Consider the following 18,044-nt stretch of genomic DNA (forward strand, 5'->3'; position numbering starts at 1 on the left):
CGCAGCTCCGAAGCACAAGGGGCCCGCCACCCAGGAGACCCAGCTTTTGTTCTTCTGTCTCAGAAAGAACCTGCTGCTGGGAAAAAGCCATGGAGAGGCTGGCTCCGGGTCTCGTGTCCAGCAAGTGGCTGATCCCTGGGAGGCACCAGATTTCCAACCAAGGAATCCAAAAGGCTCTCTCTCCAGCCTGTGAATCCTCCTCATTCTCGTCTGCCTTGACTCATTTTACTGTCAGAGTTGCTTCAGGTCTTTGCTCACAACCCTCCAACCCCCACCTTTAGCAGGAGTTAACATAAATTCTTATGTTAAAAGATCCAGAAATAAACAAGGAAAATACAAAAAAAAAAAAAAAAAAACCACAACAAACAACTGGATGGAACCAGCTAAGACCAAGAGGGCCACAAACTTGATCACCAACAGACCCTGGGGCTCATTATATGTTGATTTTTATAAATTAGCATATTAAATGACCCTGTAGCTAAATGACCAGGCATTAAGGAACAAAAAGGATTAAAAGAGGGGTGGCACTCCACTCCCTGGAAAAAACCCCTGACCCTTCCCAGGTAGACTAAAGCATATGCCTCCCCATCACCAGCCTCACTCCTCCTGCCTTTGTCTTTATTTTTAAAATTAAATCCCTCTCACCAGGTGGGTGATAAGTTGGTCTGTGAACTTAGCTCCCACTTCTCTATACTTTTACTGCTGAACAAAGCTTGAACCCAAGTGGGAAAAAGGAACCTCTCCAACTCAGGCAGAGAGGGTCCAAGCAAGGTCCAGACAACTTAATTCAGTAACAAATTTTGGAGTTCATCTTGGGGCACTCTCTGTCCATTAATTCAGGGTTACTCACTGACCCAGGGCCAACAAAGCCAGCTAAGTAACTGAACCATGTGCCCCAATTTTTGACCTCTGGGCCAGTGAGGGATACTGGAGATAGAAATTAAGCTGGAGACAGAAAAGCAGCCAAAGATCAGGTGGAGCACCACCCACCACCGCCACCACCAGCGTATTTACAGCAAATGATGCTTGCAGCAATTTGGGGAAGACCTGGCCTACCTCAGATATACAGATGACACCACCCTCAAGGCAGAAAGCAAAGAGGAACTAAACAGCCTCTTGATGAAGTTAAATGAGGAGAGTGAAAAAGCTGGCTTAAAACTCAACATTCAGAAAATGAAGATCATGGCATCCGGTCCCATCACTTCATGGCAAATAGATGGGGAAAGAATGGAAACAGTGACAGACTGTATTTTGTGGGGTTCCAAAACCACTGCAGATGGTGACTGCAGCTACAAAGTTAAAAGACACTTGCTCCTTGGAAGAAAAGCTATGACCAACCTACATAGCACATTAAAAAGCAGAGACGTTACTTTGCCGACAAAGGTCCACCTAGTCAAAGCTATGGTTTTTCTACTAGTCATGTATGGATGTGAGAGTTGGACTATAAAGAAAGCTGAGCGCCGAAGAATTGATGCTTTTGAACTGTGGTGTTGGAGAAGACTCTTGAGAGTCCCTTGGACAGCAAGGAGATCCAACTAGTTCATCCTACAGGAAATTAATCCTGAATATTCATTGGAAGGACTGATGCTGAAGCTGAAGCTCCAATGCTTTGGCTACCTGCTGCAAAGAACTGACTCATTGGAAAAGACCCTGATGCTGGGAAAGATTGAAGGCAGGAGGAGAAGGGGATGACAGAGGATGAGATGGTTGAATGGCATCACCGACTCAATGGACATGAGTTTAAGTGAGCTCTGGGAGTTAGTGATAAGACAGGGAAGCCTGGCGTGCTGCAGTCCATGGGGTCGCAAAGACTCGGACACCACTGAGCGACTGACTGGCCCAACTTCAGCCAATAAAGCTGGGGTTGGTTGTAGAGCCATCTGGTTGAAGCCAGACCTCTTTCTAGAGGACTGGACTGGGCGGTTGGTTATCTAAATTGAGCTAATCCTCTGGTAAGGAGAGAGGGTGATGAGATAGTTGGTTACCTGGTTGGACTAGATCCTGGCAAGAAGATCCAACTGGACGGGATCTTTATCTGAGCAATTTATATGATTTAGAGCAGAGGCCCCAACGTCTGGGATCTAATGCCTGAAGATCTGAGGTGGAGCTGATATAGTACTAATATAAAGTACACAATAAATGTGCTTGAATCATTCTGCAATGACTCCCCCTATCCCAGTCAGTGAAAAAACTGCCTTCCACAGAACTGGTCCCTGGTGCCCAAAAGGTTGGGAACCGCTGACTTAGAGAACTGTTTTCCCATTCCCGCTTCACCCTGTCTCTGGGAACTGCTTGCTGAAAGCAGTCACCTACATCAGGTATTTCCTACAGCTCACAGTGGGTCTGGCAACACTGAGTCACTGACTTCAGAGGGGCTTTCTAACTAAGACCCTCTTGGACAGTGTCTCCCCTTCCAGCCCCTGCAAAGACTGGTTCAGGTTGCAGTTAGAGCTCCCAAACCACTTGGGGTGGGCCAATCCTGTGGGATCTGCATGGTCACCAACCCTAGGAAGAGGCCACTGGGAAGCTGAAGAGAGACTAGAAGTAAGGACTCCTAGATATGGGCAACCCAGCCTCCATCCCAGTGAACACGGCTCAGGTACATTCTCCGTAACTGTAAACTCTTTGAGGAACACCCACTAATAAGGAGACAGCTTATTTTCTTTGTTAACACTGCATAGCTCCAATGTAAACTGGTGGATGGAGAAAGCTGGCCAACTAATGACTCTCTAATTTATTTTTCAATTGGATCGCTATTGCTAGTGTTTAAAAAGAAAATGGGATGAGATCCCCTATGTTGGATTTTTCATGGCTCTTAGCCAAAAAAGGGACTGTGGAAAAAATGTGAGGCCAGTTTAAATCTCTATTTCCTGGGAAAGACTGAGGGCAGGAGGAGAAGAGGGCAGCAGAGGATGAAATGGTTAGACAGTATCGCTGATTCAATGGACGTGAAAGTGAAAAGTGTTAGTCGCTCAGTCATGTCCGACTCTTTGTGATCTCATGGACTGCAGTCTGCCAAGCTCCTCTGTTCATGAAATTCTCCAGGCAAGAATACTGGAGTGGGTAGCCATGCCCTTCTCCAGGGCATCTGCCCGATCCAGGGATCAAATCTGGGTCTCCCGCATTGCAGGCAGATTCTTTAGTGTCTGAGCCACAAGGGCAGATCCTTTAAAGGAGGAAATGGCAACCCACTGCAGTATTCCTGCCTGGAGAATTCCATGGACAGAGGAGACTGGTGGGCTACAGTCCATGGGGTTGCAAAGAATCAGACATGACTGAAGCGACTTAGTACATCTCAATGGACATGAGTCTGAGCAAACTCAGGGAGATAGTGAAGGACAGGAAAGCCTGGTGTGCTGCAGTCCATGGGGTCGCAAAGAGTCAGACAGGACTCAGCAACTGAACGACAACAAGCTTCGACAAAAACCAAATAAAAAGAATACTCATGAAGCAAAGAAGCCCTAGCATGCCTGAAGCCTGTAATAGAAAGTCTTTTCAAACAACGGCTTCTTAGACCCTGCCAGTGCCCTTGCAACAGTCCTATTCTGCCAGTAAAAAACTCAAGAGATGACAGCTGGTTCATGACCTCCAAGCTATAAATACAGACAGGAAAGAAATTCACCCGTTGAGGCCATACGCTCTACCCTAAACCCCAGGAGCATTTGGCATTCCAGGTGGTGCGAGTGGTAAAGAATCTGCCTCCAATGCAGGAGATGTTAAGAGAAGTGGGTTCAATCCCTGGGTCAGGAGGATCCCCTCAGGAAGATCCCCTGAAGGGGGTCATGGCAACCCACTCCAGTATTCTTGCCCGGAGAATCCCTTGAAGGCGGGAACCTGGCGGGCTACAGTCCATAGGATCCCCAAGAGTCTGGCACAACTACAGCGACTTACCATGCACTTGAATGAAAGTGAAGTCACTCAACTGTGTCCGACTCTTTGTGACCCCCATGGACTGTAGCCTTCCAGGGTCCTCTGTCCATGGGATTTTGCCATTTCCTTCTCCAAGGGATCTTTCCAACCCAGGGATCGAACCCGGGTCTCCGGCATTGTAGACAGACGCTTTACTGTCTGAGCCACCAGGGAAGTCCATGCACTTTGCTAGGTTTAAAAGACACCTTCCTTTGTGTGCCCTTAGCCAGGTAAACTCAGTACATTTTTGCATTTGAATGGCAGGATCTAAACTACAGAAGAAAACACCTCTTGTGCTGGGTGGTTCTGCTGCAGGGATTTTAAAACTCCCTCACCCTTTTAAGAAAGGTTTTAGCTGAGGATCTCAGTGACTTTGAATTAGAACAGGGGACTATCCTTCAATATGTGGATGAAATTCTAATCGCCAGCCCCATCAAAGAGCTTTCTGACCATAACAAAGTTACTGCCTTAAATCATCTGGCAGAGAGAGGATATAAAGTTTCAAAGGAAAAAAGCCCAAATCTCCCTCCAGAGGGTAGAATGCTTAGGATTTAATAACAGAAAAGGGGCACAAGGCACTATCTAAGAAGAGGAAAGAATGGATTTGCCAGATGGCACCCCTAATACGAGAGAACAGCTCCAGGGTTTCCTGGGGGTGCCTGGCTCTGCCATGTGTGGATCCCCAATGCTGGCTTAATTGCTAAGCCCTCATATGAACAATTAAAAGGGAAGGACCTTGACTCTTTTGAGCAGACCCTCAACTGTGACTGAGCATTCCTGGAACTGAAAAAACATCTCGGGAGAGCCCCCAGGTTAGCTTTACCCAACCTGAGCCACTCCTTCCATCCATATGTACCTGAAGGAAGAGACACTTCCCTGGAGGTGCCTACACAAAAACCCGGACCTCTGACTCCAGTTGAGGCCTATTTTTCTAAACAACTGGACCAAAGTGAACCAGGAGGGAAGGGGGCAGGGCACAAACTTTAAAAGAATGGCATAGCCTGAGGACACAACATAAACTGATCTCAGGGAATAAACAGATTAAAAGAGGGGGGTGGGCTGGGGATTAGGAGGCTGCTGGAAGCTGTACTTCTGAAAAGAGCGTATAGCCTGTATTCACTGGAGAGGCCATCAAAGGGAGACGCAGAAATAACAAGAGGAAACCGCAGAGCATATATGGCAGCTAAACAAGCTGTAGAGGGTGGGGACAGACTTCAAACGCCCCTGCTATCGCTGCCCCCAGATCCTAGCTCTTACCTCCTATATACCCCCCAGAAGAAAGAGAAGGCTTTGTGATGGGCCTGTTTTAAAAGCCCAGAATACCTGGAAAGGATGGTTAACAATCATGGGCAGCTGCTCTTCAGGCTACTGCACTTCAAGCCATTCTGAACGGGCACTTCAGGCCATAAGCAGGAGACCCTGTATCAATGGCTTATCACATCCATCACTACTCCCAATTTCTGAAGTCTCCTTAAACAGATAAGGTTGAACCGAGCCCTATCTGTCTCCAGAATAACCTCAACACTCACCCCTCCAAAGTCAAGGGAGGGACCCCCACCTCGTACAGAGGCACATATCCAGGTCAAAGCTTGCAAATGGATTTCACAGTAATGCCCTGGGTACAAGGAAATTTTCAGATATTTGCTGGTTTTGACTGACACCTTTGGCTAGATTCCTGCCCCAAACCAAGACTACTTCAGAGATTTCTAAGGCCCTGCTCAAGGAAATAATCCCTCAGTTTGGGCTCCCTAAATCCATTCAATGTGACAGTGGTCCCACCTTTGTTTCTCAAATTACTAAGGAAATCTCTGGAGCACTGGGAATTAAATGGAGGCTGCACCCCTCTTGGGCTTCCAGGTGGTACTAGTGGTGAAGAATCCATCTGCCAGTATAGGAGACAGCAGAGGCGCAGGTTCGATCCCTGGGTCGGGAAGTCTCGTGCAGACGGAAATGGCAACCCACTCCAGTATCCTTGCTTGGAAAATGCCATGGACAGAGGAGCCTGAAGGGCTACAATCCATGGGGTGGCAAAGAGTCAGGCACGAGACCACAATCCTCAGGAAAAGTAAAAAGAATAAATCAAATTCTCAAAAGAAATTAAGCCAAACTATGTCAAGAGATTTATCAAACTTGGATCTCTCTTCTCCCCACAGCACTTCTCAGAATGCAATTAGCCCCTAAAGGAAAGCTCGGGTTAAGTCTGTATGAGATCAGGTACAGGAGGCCCATTCTTGAAGGACCTGCCTACAAAGTCAACCTTAGGGACATGGATGACTGAAATATGCCTTACAGACGGGAAAAAAAAAAAAAAAAACCAAAGCTTTACAAGCCTTCCCCTTCTGACATGGTTTTACATCCTTTGTTCCCTGGAACTGGGTTTATTTGAACACCTGGAAGGCTGGAAATCCACAAGACCAGTTAGCCCCCAAGTGGGCAGGACCTTATCTTGTAATCTTGACCAATTCAGTGCCTGACAATTGCAGAGCGTAACTCTGTGGGCCACCATACCAGAGTAAAGACAACACCTATGCCTCTGGAAGTTACTGAGCCACTTGCTCAATTGCAGCTGTGTGAACCTGTCACTGAGCTTACATTCCTTTTTAAAGGGACTAAGCCTACTAATAAGTAAGTAATGTGATGGGCAGGCTTAGCAGGTGGCCTTCTCATTGCTACTGTATTACTTAGCTTCCACTGTTCTGCCAAACCTCCTCCTACTGGTAAGCATTTCCTCTGTCCATGCTGGATATAGGGAACATTAACATTGGAGGCAGGATGAGTGGCCATTATTGTCTATTCCTTCTTATCTTCTCTGCTCTATCTCTTAGAACCATCCATGAAGAATAGGGATTCAGTAGTGAATTTCTTGAGAATTACAGCCTGCTGACAAAAGCTATCCCAGTGCTGAATCTGTCACCTCCACTCTCCAAGTGACATCTATAGATTAGCTGAACACAACTCAGTGAGGGACAGCATAGAAAACCTCTTCCTCCCGAAGTTTATATCCCATCCCTAAAGCAGCTTCCCTGCTTGGATTCCCTCTATCAGACACAAAGCACGCACCCCACAGGACCACCACTATGATCAGGCTGCTGCCACCGCCCCTATTAAACACCCCTATAAAAAGGAGGGACTTATAGTAACACCCTAGGGTTACTCTGGACTCAGGCCACGACTTCTTCCATTACCCCACAATTTAAGTGCCTTGGGTTGACTCCTATGGAAATCTCACCCACTGTGCCCCCTGCACCGACCTGATGAACACCCACACGGACCAGATGGGAGATGTACTTACTGCAGATGGAAAATGCCAGTTGTCTGACAGTTAGTATACGGCCCTCCTAAGGCCTGGGGAAAAGCCACTGGTCAAGAATCCCTCAGTGACCGCCACTAGGCAGGTGGGCCTCTCTCCTCACTCTGCAAGGGCACCCTCTGGGGCTAGCCACTTTTGAATGTGATTCAACTCCCCAGAACATATGCTCCCTATGGGTACCCGTTCCTTTGTGGCCTGAGAATAAACCAAGTGCCCCATCAGAACAACTCTAACTCCTCCTTCCCTTCTCTGGGGTGGGCTCTAGTCCATCCTTGTTTAGATAAGCCCAATCCTGGGGACATTGCATGCTAGGGCAGCTAAGTTCTCAGAACCTAGGTATAACCATTCATAAGATCATCCAGCCCTGAGATAAAAGGACTCATTCTGGCAGCAGTAAGGACTTCTCTCAGACTAGTGGCCCCCTGGGGAAGGTTTGCACAGCATGAAATCTCTCTACAAAATCTCACCCAGGCCTTTAAGGACTTGTCTAAAAACACAGGGTATGCCTTACAGGAACTCCATACTTCTCTGGACTCTCTAACAAATGTTTTTCTGAACAACAGACTAGCCTTGACTGTCTCCTTGCTGAGCAAGGGGAAGCCTGCACAGTTACTAATAAAACCTGCTATACATATGTCAATAACTCGGTTGGTTGAGATAAACCTAAAAAAGATATGAGTAATCTTAATGGTTATACAGATAGAACACACAAGGTCTAGATCCAAGCTCCATCTGGAACATAGTCAAGCAGGGTCTTCCCAGGCTAACGTGCCTTTTTTCCATTTCTTGGCTCCACTAATTGCCATTATCTTCCTGCTTATCTCTGGGCCTTGTCTTGTCAACTTCCTTAGTAAATGTGACTTTGATGACTTTGACGTCATCAAGCTTCAGATGATACTAATACAAGCGTACAAACAATTCTGACTGCAGCTTGCTGAAAATTAGACTTAATTTAGGCTAGTCAGGAACAGTTCTGCTCCCCTAATCCAAGGAAAAACGGCACTCATGTTCAGCAGGAAGCAGCTTCAGAAGTCAGACCTTCACCCTTCAGTGGCCCTCAAGAATGAGAAGCAGTAAGTAGGAAGAGGTGGGGGTGGTGTTATTGCCAGAAGTGCTCCAGATTTTTGCTCAAAACTTGCCAGGCCCCACCTTTAGCAGGAGTTAACATAAATATTTAAGTTAAAGGATCCAAGGATAAGAAAGAAAGCCACAAACAAAAAAGATGGTACCAGTTGGGACCAAGATGGCCAGGAACCTGACCTCCAACAAACCCTGAGTCTCATTATACATTAATTTTACTAAATTAGCCTACTATTCTTAACATGACACACCTACTGGTGGCCAGGACCAGCCATTAAGGACCATAAAAAGGATAAAAGCAGAGTGGCATCCTACTCCCTGGAAAAAGTCTTCCTAGGTAGACTAATGCATATGCCTCTCCATCATTAGCCTCACTCCTCCTCCCTTTGTCTCATCTTTAATATTAAATCCCTTTCATCAGGTGGGCAAGAAGTTGGTCTATGAACTTAGCTCTTGCTTCTCAATTCCTTGGCCACTGAATAAAGCAAGAACCTTCCAAGGCTATGCTAGGGCCTGAATAAGACTCATATGATTTAATTCAGTAACGATTTCTTCATTCATTCTTTTGAAGGAGAATTAACTACCTCCTAGGGGGTCAGAATCTGGAGAAACGAAGGAAAATTAATCTTCATCTGAGGCTAAACTAGAATGGTTAATTCACAACTTTGCGGCAATAAATAACTCAGCAATCCCATTACTGGGTATATACCCTTCAGTTCAGTTCAGTTCAGTCTCTCAGTCATGTCTGACTCTTTGTGACCCCAAGAATCGCAGCACGCCAGGCCTCCCTGTCCATCACCAACTCCCGGAGTCCACTCAGACTCACGTCCATTGAGTCAGTGATGCCATCCAGCCATCTCATCCTCCGTCGTCCCCTTCTCCTCCTGCCCCCAATCCCTCCCAGCATCAGAGTCTTTTCCAATGAGTTGACTCTTCGCATGAGGTGGCCAAAGTACTGGAGTTTCAGCTTTAGCATCATTCCTTCCAAAGAAATCCCAGGGCTGATCTCCTTCAGAATGGACTGGTTGGATCTCCTTGCAGTCCAAGGGACTCTCAAGAGTCTTCTCCAACACCACCATTCCAAAGCATCAATTCTTCGGCGCTCAGCCTTCTTCACAGTCCAACTCTCACATCCATACATGACCACAGGAAAAACCATAGCCTTGACTAGACGGACCTTTATTGGCAAAGTAATGTCTCTGCTTTTGAATATGCTATCTAGGTTGGACATAACTTTCCTTCCAAGGAGTAAGCGTCTTTTATTTTCATGGCTGCAGTCACCATCTGCAGGGATTTTGGAACTCAGAAAAATAAAGTCTGCCACTGTTTCCACTGTTTCCCCATCTATTTCCCATGAAGTAATGGGACCAGATGCCATGATCTTAGTTTTATGAATGTTGAGCTTTAAGCCAACTTTTTCACTTTCCTCTTTCACTTTCATCAAGAGGCTTTTTAGTTCCTCTTCACTTTCTGCCATAAGGGTGGTATCATCTGCTTATCTGAGGTTATTGATATTTCTCCCAGCAATCTTGATTCCAGCTTGTGTTTCTTCCAGCCCAGCGTTTCTCATGATGTACTCTGCATAGAAGTTAAATAAGCAGGGTGACAATATACAGCCTTGACGTACTCCTTTTCTTATTTGGAACCAGTCTGTTGTTCCATGTCCAGTTCTAACTGTTGCTTCCTGACCTGCATACAGATTTCTCAAGAGGCAGGTCAGGTGGTCTGGTATTCCCATCTCTTTCAGAATTTTCCACAGTTTATTGTAATCTACAGAGTCAAAGGCTTTGGCATAGTCAATAAAGCAGAAATAGATGTTTTTCTGGAACTCTCTTGTTTTTTCCATGATCCAGCTGATGTTGGCAATTTGATCTCTGGTTCCTCTGCCTTTTCCAAAACCAGGTTGAACATTAGGAAGTTCACGGTTCATGTATTGCTGAAGCCTGGCTTAGAGAATTTTGAGCATTACTTTACTAGCGTGTGAGATAAGTGCAATTGTGCAGTAGTTTGAGCATTCTTTGGCATTGCCTTTCTTTGGGATTGGAATGAAAACTGACCTTTTCCAGTCCTGTGGCCACTGCTGAGTTTTCCAAATTTGCTGGCATACTGAGTGCAGCACTTTCACAGCATCATCTTTCAGGATTTGAAAGAGCTCAACTGGAATTCCATCGCCTCCACTAGCTTTGTTTGTAGTGATGCTTTCTAAGGCCCACTTGACTTCACATTCCAGGATGTCTGGCTCTAGATGAGTGATCACACCATCGTGATTGTCTGGGTCATGAAGATCTTTTTTGTACAGTTCTTCTGTGTATTCTTGCCACCTCTTCTTAATATCTTCTGCTTCTGTTAGGTCCATACCATTTCTGTCCTTTATTGAGCCCATCTTTGCATGAAATGTTCCCTTGGTATCTCTGATTTTCTTGAAGAGATCTCTAGTCTTTCCCATTCTGTTGTTTTCCTCTATTTCTTTGCATTGATTGCTGAGGAAGGCTTTCTTATCTCTTCTTGCTATTCTTTGGAACTCGGCATTCAGATGCTTAGAAAACCACAATTCAAAAAGACACATGAACCCCAATGTTCACTGCGGCCTATACACAACAGCTAGGACATGGGAGCAATCTACATGTCCACTGACAGGTGAATAGATAAAGAAGTTGTGGTACACATATACAATGGACTATTACTCAGCCATAAAAAGGAATGAACTTGAGTCAGTTGTATTAAAGTGGATGAACCTTGAGCCTGTCACACAGAATGAAGTGGGAAAGAGAAAAACAAACATACTATATTAAAGCATATGTAAGAATCTAGAAAAATCATGCTGATAAACCTGTTCACAGGGAAGGAATGGAGATACAGACGTAGAGAACAGACTTGTGAACACAGTGGGGTAAGGAGAGGGCAGGATGAACTGGGATAGTATTGACATATATATACCACCATGTGTAAAACAGAGCCAGTGGGAAGATGCTCTATAACACAGGGAGGCCAGCCTGGTGCTCTGTGAGACCTAGTGGGGTGTGAGGGTGGTGGGGGTGGGGGGGGGGGTAGGGGGCAGTGCAGGGAGGCTCAAGAGGGAGGTGATATATATATATATATATATATATATATAACAGCAATTATCGTCCAATTAAAAATAATAATAAAATACTGCAAAAAAAAAAAAAAAAGAAAGTCATCCACAAAATGTTAGTGCCTCTCAACATCCCCTACCTACCCCTTCTCTTCTGCCAGCCAACAAAGGCTAGTGAGTGGGAGGGTCCTCAGAATCAGTCCTAGGCAGAAGTGAGCAACGTGTGGGTCTGGGTGATGACTCTGGGCAGCTCCAAGCACCCAGCTGGATGGCACAGGATGGCACATGCTGGGACGAAGTTTGGTCAGAGGCCGCTTCAGCCCTTCCTCCTCCCCTGCAAGCCCAGTATCAGGACGCACCTACCCGCGTCGCGGGAAAAGGCCACCTCCACGCCCTGCACTGCCGCCCGCCTGCTGACCGCCTTCATGCTGACCTCTGACGCGATCACTTCTGGGCCATCCGGAAGGCACACGCCACACTCGGGCCGGAAGCCCCGGATGTCAGCGTCCCGGTAGCCTCGGTTCTTGCTGCACTGCTCCAGAAAGATGGCCTTGGCCGCGGGGTCCACGCCCACATGCACAACGAACTGTGTGAGCACATGTGGAGGCAGAAGATTAGGGAAACTGAGGTCCCCGCTGCTCTCCAGACGGTTCAGAGGGAGAGCTCTGGGGGGCAAGACACCCCAAGCCCCCAAATACCACCATCACACCCTGCCCGCTCCCCTTGATGAATGTGCTGGAACAAAAAGTCACTGGATAGACACCTACAGGGTATCTAATTTAAATATTTTCCTATTTCAAAACATTTTTATAGGGCAGTGTATTCCCTTTTTCCCTGGGGGGTCCCAGCTGGTATCTAAGACTATCCCAGGAGAAGCTTAGTCTTTCCCTGGAAGCTTCCATCTCTTTTATGAAATTTTAATAAAGGAAGTTAATAACAGTCTAATAAAATACTGTTAGAATTTTTTGAGCTGATTATTTTTCCTCTTTGAAAAATATAGCTCATTATATTATCAAAACATTAGGATATCATCTTAAAGGTCTGGTGGTATTTGTTCTATTAATATCATCTGGTCTTCATATCTGGAGGATGTTTGTACCAGTTTCCTGCATAGTAACTCTGTTCTGATAAAATATTCTGGGAGTGATGAAATGGGCCTCTCCAGGTGGGCCACTCTCCCACCTCCTGGTGGGGGCCACCCTCCAAATGCTCTTCTAGGCCAAGAGGTCCTTGCCTCTCACCCCATCTCACAACCCACCTGCTCTGCAAGGGCCTGGCTGGGACTAACCCAGGGGCCTCTCTGTTAGGTGGGAACTACCTTTGAGTCCAGGCTGGGAATAAAGCTTCCTTTTCTTTTCCTCCTTCTCTCTTTCCAGAGTCTTATTCTGAGATTCTACTCTGTATTTCATCTTAAACTTTTATAACCAGACCCTTTTGAAATTGTCTGGGCTGGTACTGGTGGGCAGGGGGCAGGATACACTTGAGCCATCAACCCTAGAACCAGGGTCCTGGGGTTCACAGGCTCTGGGTCTCCACACATAATCATCCCACCCCCTGCTCCCATCCCCACTGCCTCCCTCGCTGTCGTTTACTTGGGGTTGAAGATCTTCCCAGATTCTGGCGACCCTCTGCTTCACTTCCCTGTAATCTACCGGCAGCTGAAGAGTCTGCAGCTCTACTTCCATGTCATTCCCCAGGCCCAGTTTGGAGAGTTCCTGCAGAAAGAAACAGATGGGTCACCTCGCTTGCTGGAGGGCCACAGGGAGCTCCTGACAAGCCAAGCTCAGGGCCGTCCAGTTCGTTGCTGGGGCCTTTGGGGGCCTGGACCTGCCCTCAAGGAGCTCCCACAGAGGCGACGGGTCAACAGCGGGCCAGAGCTCCTGCTGCCCGCACAAAGCCCCATATAGTTGCCCTTGTCAAGGTGCACAGACCCCAAAGGCATGTCTGACCCAGCCTGCAGGTCAGGACGGAGTTCACAGAAGGGATGCAGGGTACTTCTAGTGGACAGATGAGGGTGAGCCAGATGGAGAAGCTGAAGGGTGTATAAGACAGAGGGAGGTGCACCGGGAGCTGAGAACAGAAATTCATCACTTCAATCTTGCAGATGGAAGTCCAAAACCAAGGTGTCAGCAGGGTGATCCTGCCTCTAAACCTTGCCGAAGGTGCCTACCTTGCCTCTTTCAGCTTCTGGCAGCGCCCGGTAGTCCTTGGCTTGTGGCAGCATAACTGCGGTCTTCACATCATCGCCCCTTTGTGCGTGTCTGTCTTTCTGTCCAGGTTTTCTGCTTTATAACAACACCCCACCCATGACACTCTCTAAGGTAATGCTTTCCAGAAGGCTGATGGCTTCACTACTGCCAAACCAGAAAGTTCAGGAAGGCCCAACTGTATTTCTCCATGGCCTTTATAGTTATAGGTGTGGGATGGAGTACATTGGATACTGAAGTGAAGTGAAAGTCACTCAGTCGTGTCTGACTGTTTGCAACCCCATGGACTAGACAGTCCAAGAAATTCTTCAGACCAGAATACTGGAGAGGGCAGCCTTTCCCTTCTCCAGGGGATCTTCCCAACCCAAGGATCAAACCCAGGTCTCCCACATTGCAGGCGGATTCTTTACCAGCTGTGCCACAAAGGAAGCCCAAGAATACTGGAGTGGGTAGCCTATCCTTTCTCAGGGGCTCTTCCTGAGCCAGGAATCAAACTGGAGTCTCCTGCATTGCAGGCGGATTCTTTACCAGCTGAGCTCTTGGGGACCTGGCATTTCTGTGTGCTTTACTTATCTGAAAGTCAATGCCCAAAGGTCCTGCTTCTCCTTATCAGCTGTTTCTTTTCAAGCTTCCAATGCGGTGCTCAAACAGCCTCGACTACAAGCTGGCATTAGAATCCCTTCCCTGCTGGATTCCAGTGGACTCAGAGTCTGGGGCTGCACTCCACAACTGGCCACCTTGACATTTCAGGGCAGGAAATAGGAACAGGCAATTTAGGTGAAATAAATACAGACGTCACACTTAGCCTCACACCAGCTCAGCTCACCTTTTGCATCAACTAGATTAAGGAAAACATCTAATGTTTCGAGATCTTTGGATATCAGAAATGCAGATAAGGAACTGCAGACCAGTATAAACTTGAACTTTTTCAAGGATTACCATGGAATTATCCTCCAGGATCCTCCCGATGCATTTTCTTTTCCTAACTAGCGTGTCACCCTCTACCTCTTTCCCTCCCAGTTGTCCCAACATGGGGAGCTGGCACCTTGGCAGGTCTGCCATGTCACCAGCTCCAGGGACTCTGCTAAGGAGCAGCCAGTGTCCCCTGGAAAGAGGTGACCACTGCCACCCATACTGTGGGGCTGGAAGTCCAGGGGCTTGCTGGTTCCCCTGGAGTCCTTTGAGCAAGAGGAGCAACAGATGGAGCCAACAGACAGCCCCCACTGAGGACAGAGGTTAGACAGGAAGGTAACTACACCTCATGGGCTACAGGCCTCCTGGGGCCTTGGCCAGGCTGCCTGGATGGCTCTGGGAAGTCTTCAGTCATCCAGAGATCACTAGGTTTTGTGGTCAGCTGTACTGGTATTGGGAGAGGGAGCTATGGACTAAAAATATGTCCCCGACCCAAATTCATATATTGAAACCCTAAGGTTTAGATGAGGTCATGAGGGTAGGGTCATGCATGATGGGATTTCATGCATGTATGCACGCATACTAGGTCAGGTGTGTCTGACTCTTTGCAACCCAATGGCCTCTAGCTCACTCTGTCCATGGGATTCTCCAGGCAAGAATACTGGAGTGGGTTGCCATGGCCTCCTCCAGGGGATCTTCCTGACCTAGGGGTCGAATCTGCATCTCCTGGGTCTCCTGCATTGGCAGGCAGATTCTTTACCCCTGAGCCACCTCGGAAGCCCACATAATGGGACTAACACTCTTATAAGAAGAAGAGAGGCCAGAGCCTTTCTTTCTTTGTCATTTGAGGCAGGACACAGCCAGAAGATACTCATCTTTAAGTCAGAAAGAAAGTTCTCACCAGGAACCAAATCTGTTGGCACCTTGATCTTAGACTTCATTTACTTCTCTGTGAGAAATGCATGCATGTTGTTTAAACTACTTAGCCTGCAGAATTTTGTTATAGCAGCCTAAGCTGACTAATACAGGGGAGCTTCCAGCTGGTAACGAGATAAGTCCTGGTTGAGTTTCAGATACCTGCCAGTTCATGCATCCAGCTCATTATAACTCTTGAAAGTGACACAGACAACCCGGGACTGAAGTCAGAAACTGATTTGGGAATCTGAGGAACTCTCTCCAACCTGCAATCACGCAAAGAGTCTCCAGGCACTGTCTCATATGGACGCTCGGCTCCCTCAAGCATGTGTTCTCTCTAACACCTGCACACACACACACATACACATACACACACACACACACACACACACACACACACGGTGCCCTGGGCCATCTACACTGTGACCCATGGCAGACAATAGCATTTTACAAAGACTAAACCAAGCTGGTGGTCATCAGCAGCCTAAGCCTGGAATGAAGAGGGTACAGGGAAGAAGGGGGCACATGCAAAGTGAGACCCCACTAAAGTGAGACTCCAAAGGGCACGGACTTTGGAGTCACAAAGATGCAGGTTTGAGACCTGGCTCTGCCATCCTTTTTTTTTTTTTTTTTTGGCTACAATAGGTCTTTGTTGCTGTGCTCAGGCTTTAGTTGCAGAGACTGGGGGCTTTTCTTGTTGTGGAACACAGGCTCTAGGCATGGAGGCGTCAGTAATTGCAGCACACGGGCTTGGTAATTGCTGCTCATGGGCTCCAGAGCGCAGGCTCCGTAGTCATGGTGCATTGGCAGAGGTGCTCCACAGCATGTGGGATTTTCCCAGACCGGGGACTGAACCCATGTCAGGGGACACTGGCAGGTGGATCCCTACCCACTGTGCCACCAGGAAAGTCCTGCCACCTTTCATTGGGCAAATGTGGGCATCTTATTTAGCTTTGGTGCACCTCTGTTTTCTCATCTGTGAAATGGGCATAAATAAAAGTTGGAGGTGCTTTCACAAATTTTAAATGATTCACAAAAAGTGCCCAGCACAGTATCTGTCACATAATTGGGGCTTTATATGAAGGCCCAATATGTATAATTAGTCCATATTAATTGGAGAAAGTCATGCAAGAGGGATTTTTTAAAAGTAATATTTATTAGAATTTGATTACTTTTAGCCTTTCAGAAGCAGAGAGTAGAATATTCTGCATAAGCAGACGGCAGGCAACTGGTTGCCACCACCCTTTCTGCCAAGGAGGGTTGGTAGTTTTATCAAAGAGAGCATCTGTTCTATGCAGAGAGAGCCAGGGGTTTTTACCTTGCAGACTGGCACACTTTCTCAGCTAGAATTACAGAGTGTTTTGTGCTCAAGGGGCCAAGGACAAAGCCTGGTATAACTCTTACCAAAGTGGAATTCAGGGTACTGCTCTCGCCAGAGGAATCACCAGGCTCCACAGGGAGCTGAGAGCCTGTGCCAGGCCGCCGATCCTTCAAAAAGCCTGAACGCCACCAGTCACAAAGGCCCTTGGGAATAAGGGAGCCCCACCTTCTGCCTCTTCCACCCACTTCTTCCTGCCTCCGTGTTGTCCAAAATCTGGTTGCCAGGAACACATGGAGATTTAACAAAGAGAACTCAGTTGCTCTCTGAATTTTTTTCAAATCCACCAAGGCTGTGGCACCAGCTGGTGCTGCAGAATGGTTGCTCTTTTTCCACAATCTGAGTCTTCTCTCATCTAATGGGAGTCTGTGGCTAGTACCATGAAGCAGGAAAGGATTTCTTCATTCAAACTTCTCGACTGCTTGCAATGTGGTCCTCTGCTAGAGCATGGGCTGTCTGGGAGGTTCACATTCTCAGAGGAGATGGAGTATAGGAATGGGAAGTGATGGCAAGACTCCTGGTTCTGGTTCCAAGGGCTGTGTTGGGCCACACTGGGCTGTGGAATTCTGAGGACCTTCAATTATTAGGCCGTTAGGAAGGAGCTTAGACTCCATGTCTTCCTCTTCCTATGTGTGTTTGTTGCTCAGCTGCTTAGTCTTGTCCGACTCTTTACAACCCATGGCAGCACACCAGGCTTCCCTATCCTTTAGTATCTCCCAGAGTTTGCTCAAATTCATGTCCACTGAGTTGGTGATGCCATCCAGCCATCTCATCCTCTGTCATCCCCTTCTCCTCCTGCCCTCAATCTTTCCCAGCATCAGGGTCTTTTGAGTCAGCTCTTCACATCATGTGGCCAAAGTATTGAGCTTCAGCTTCAGCATCAGTCCTTCCAACGAATACTCAGGGTTGATTTCCTTTAGGATTGATTGGTTGGATCTCTTTCAGTCCAAGGGGCTCGCAAGACTCTTCTCCAGCACAATTTGAAAGCATCAATTCTTTGGCGCTCAGCTTTCTTTATGGTCCAACTCTCACATCCATACATAACTACTGGAAAAGCCATAGATTTGACTATATGGACCTTTGTCGGCAAAGTGATGTCTCTACTTTTTAATATGCTGTCTAGGTTCATCATAGCTTTTCTTCCAAGGAGCTCAGTTCAGTTCAGTTCAGTTGCTCAGTTGTGTCTGACTCTTTGCGACCCCATGGACTGCAACATGCCAGGCTACCCAGTCCATCACCAACTCATGGAACTTGCTCAAA

At 47.2% G+C, this 18,044-nt stretch overlaps 1 protein-coding gene across 3 annotated transcripts in view; it reads right to left on the minus strand.

The window, feature by feature from the left end:
• PGPEP1L (pyroglutamyl-peptidase I like) overlaps nt 1-18,044 on the minus strand; it is an 81,086-nt gene that overhangs the window by 10,326 nt on the left and 52,716 nt on the right. The window contains exons 1-3 of one of the 3 annotated variants that reach the window (XM_055556583.1): nt 13,543-13,657; nt 12,965-13,087; nt 11,736-11,958 (exon numbers count right to left, since the gene is read on the minus strand). In XM_055556583.1, coding sequence (XP_055412558.1) covers nt 11,736-11,958; nt 12,965-13,087; nt 13,543-13,596 — 400 coding nt within the window. In that variant the 5' untranslated portion in view covers nt 13,597-13,657. Of the gene's footprint in view, nt 1-11,731; nt 11,959-12,964; nt 13,088-13,542; nt 13,658-18,044 lie in introns of those variants that run through there. The other 2 variants (XM_055556581.1, XM_055556582.1) reach the window with 2 other exon arrangements.

Source organism: Bubalus kerabau, chromosome 19, assembly GCF_029407905.1.
Source record: "Bubalus kerabau isolate K-KA32 ecotype Philippines breed swamp buffalo chromosome 19, PCC_UOA_SB_1v2, whole genome shotgun sequence".
NCBI classification, from domain to species: domain Eukaryota; kingdom Metazoa; phylum Chordata; class Mammalia; order Artiodactyla; family Bovidae; genus Bubalus; species Bubalus kerabau.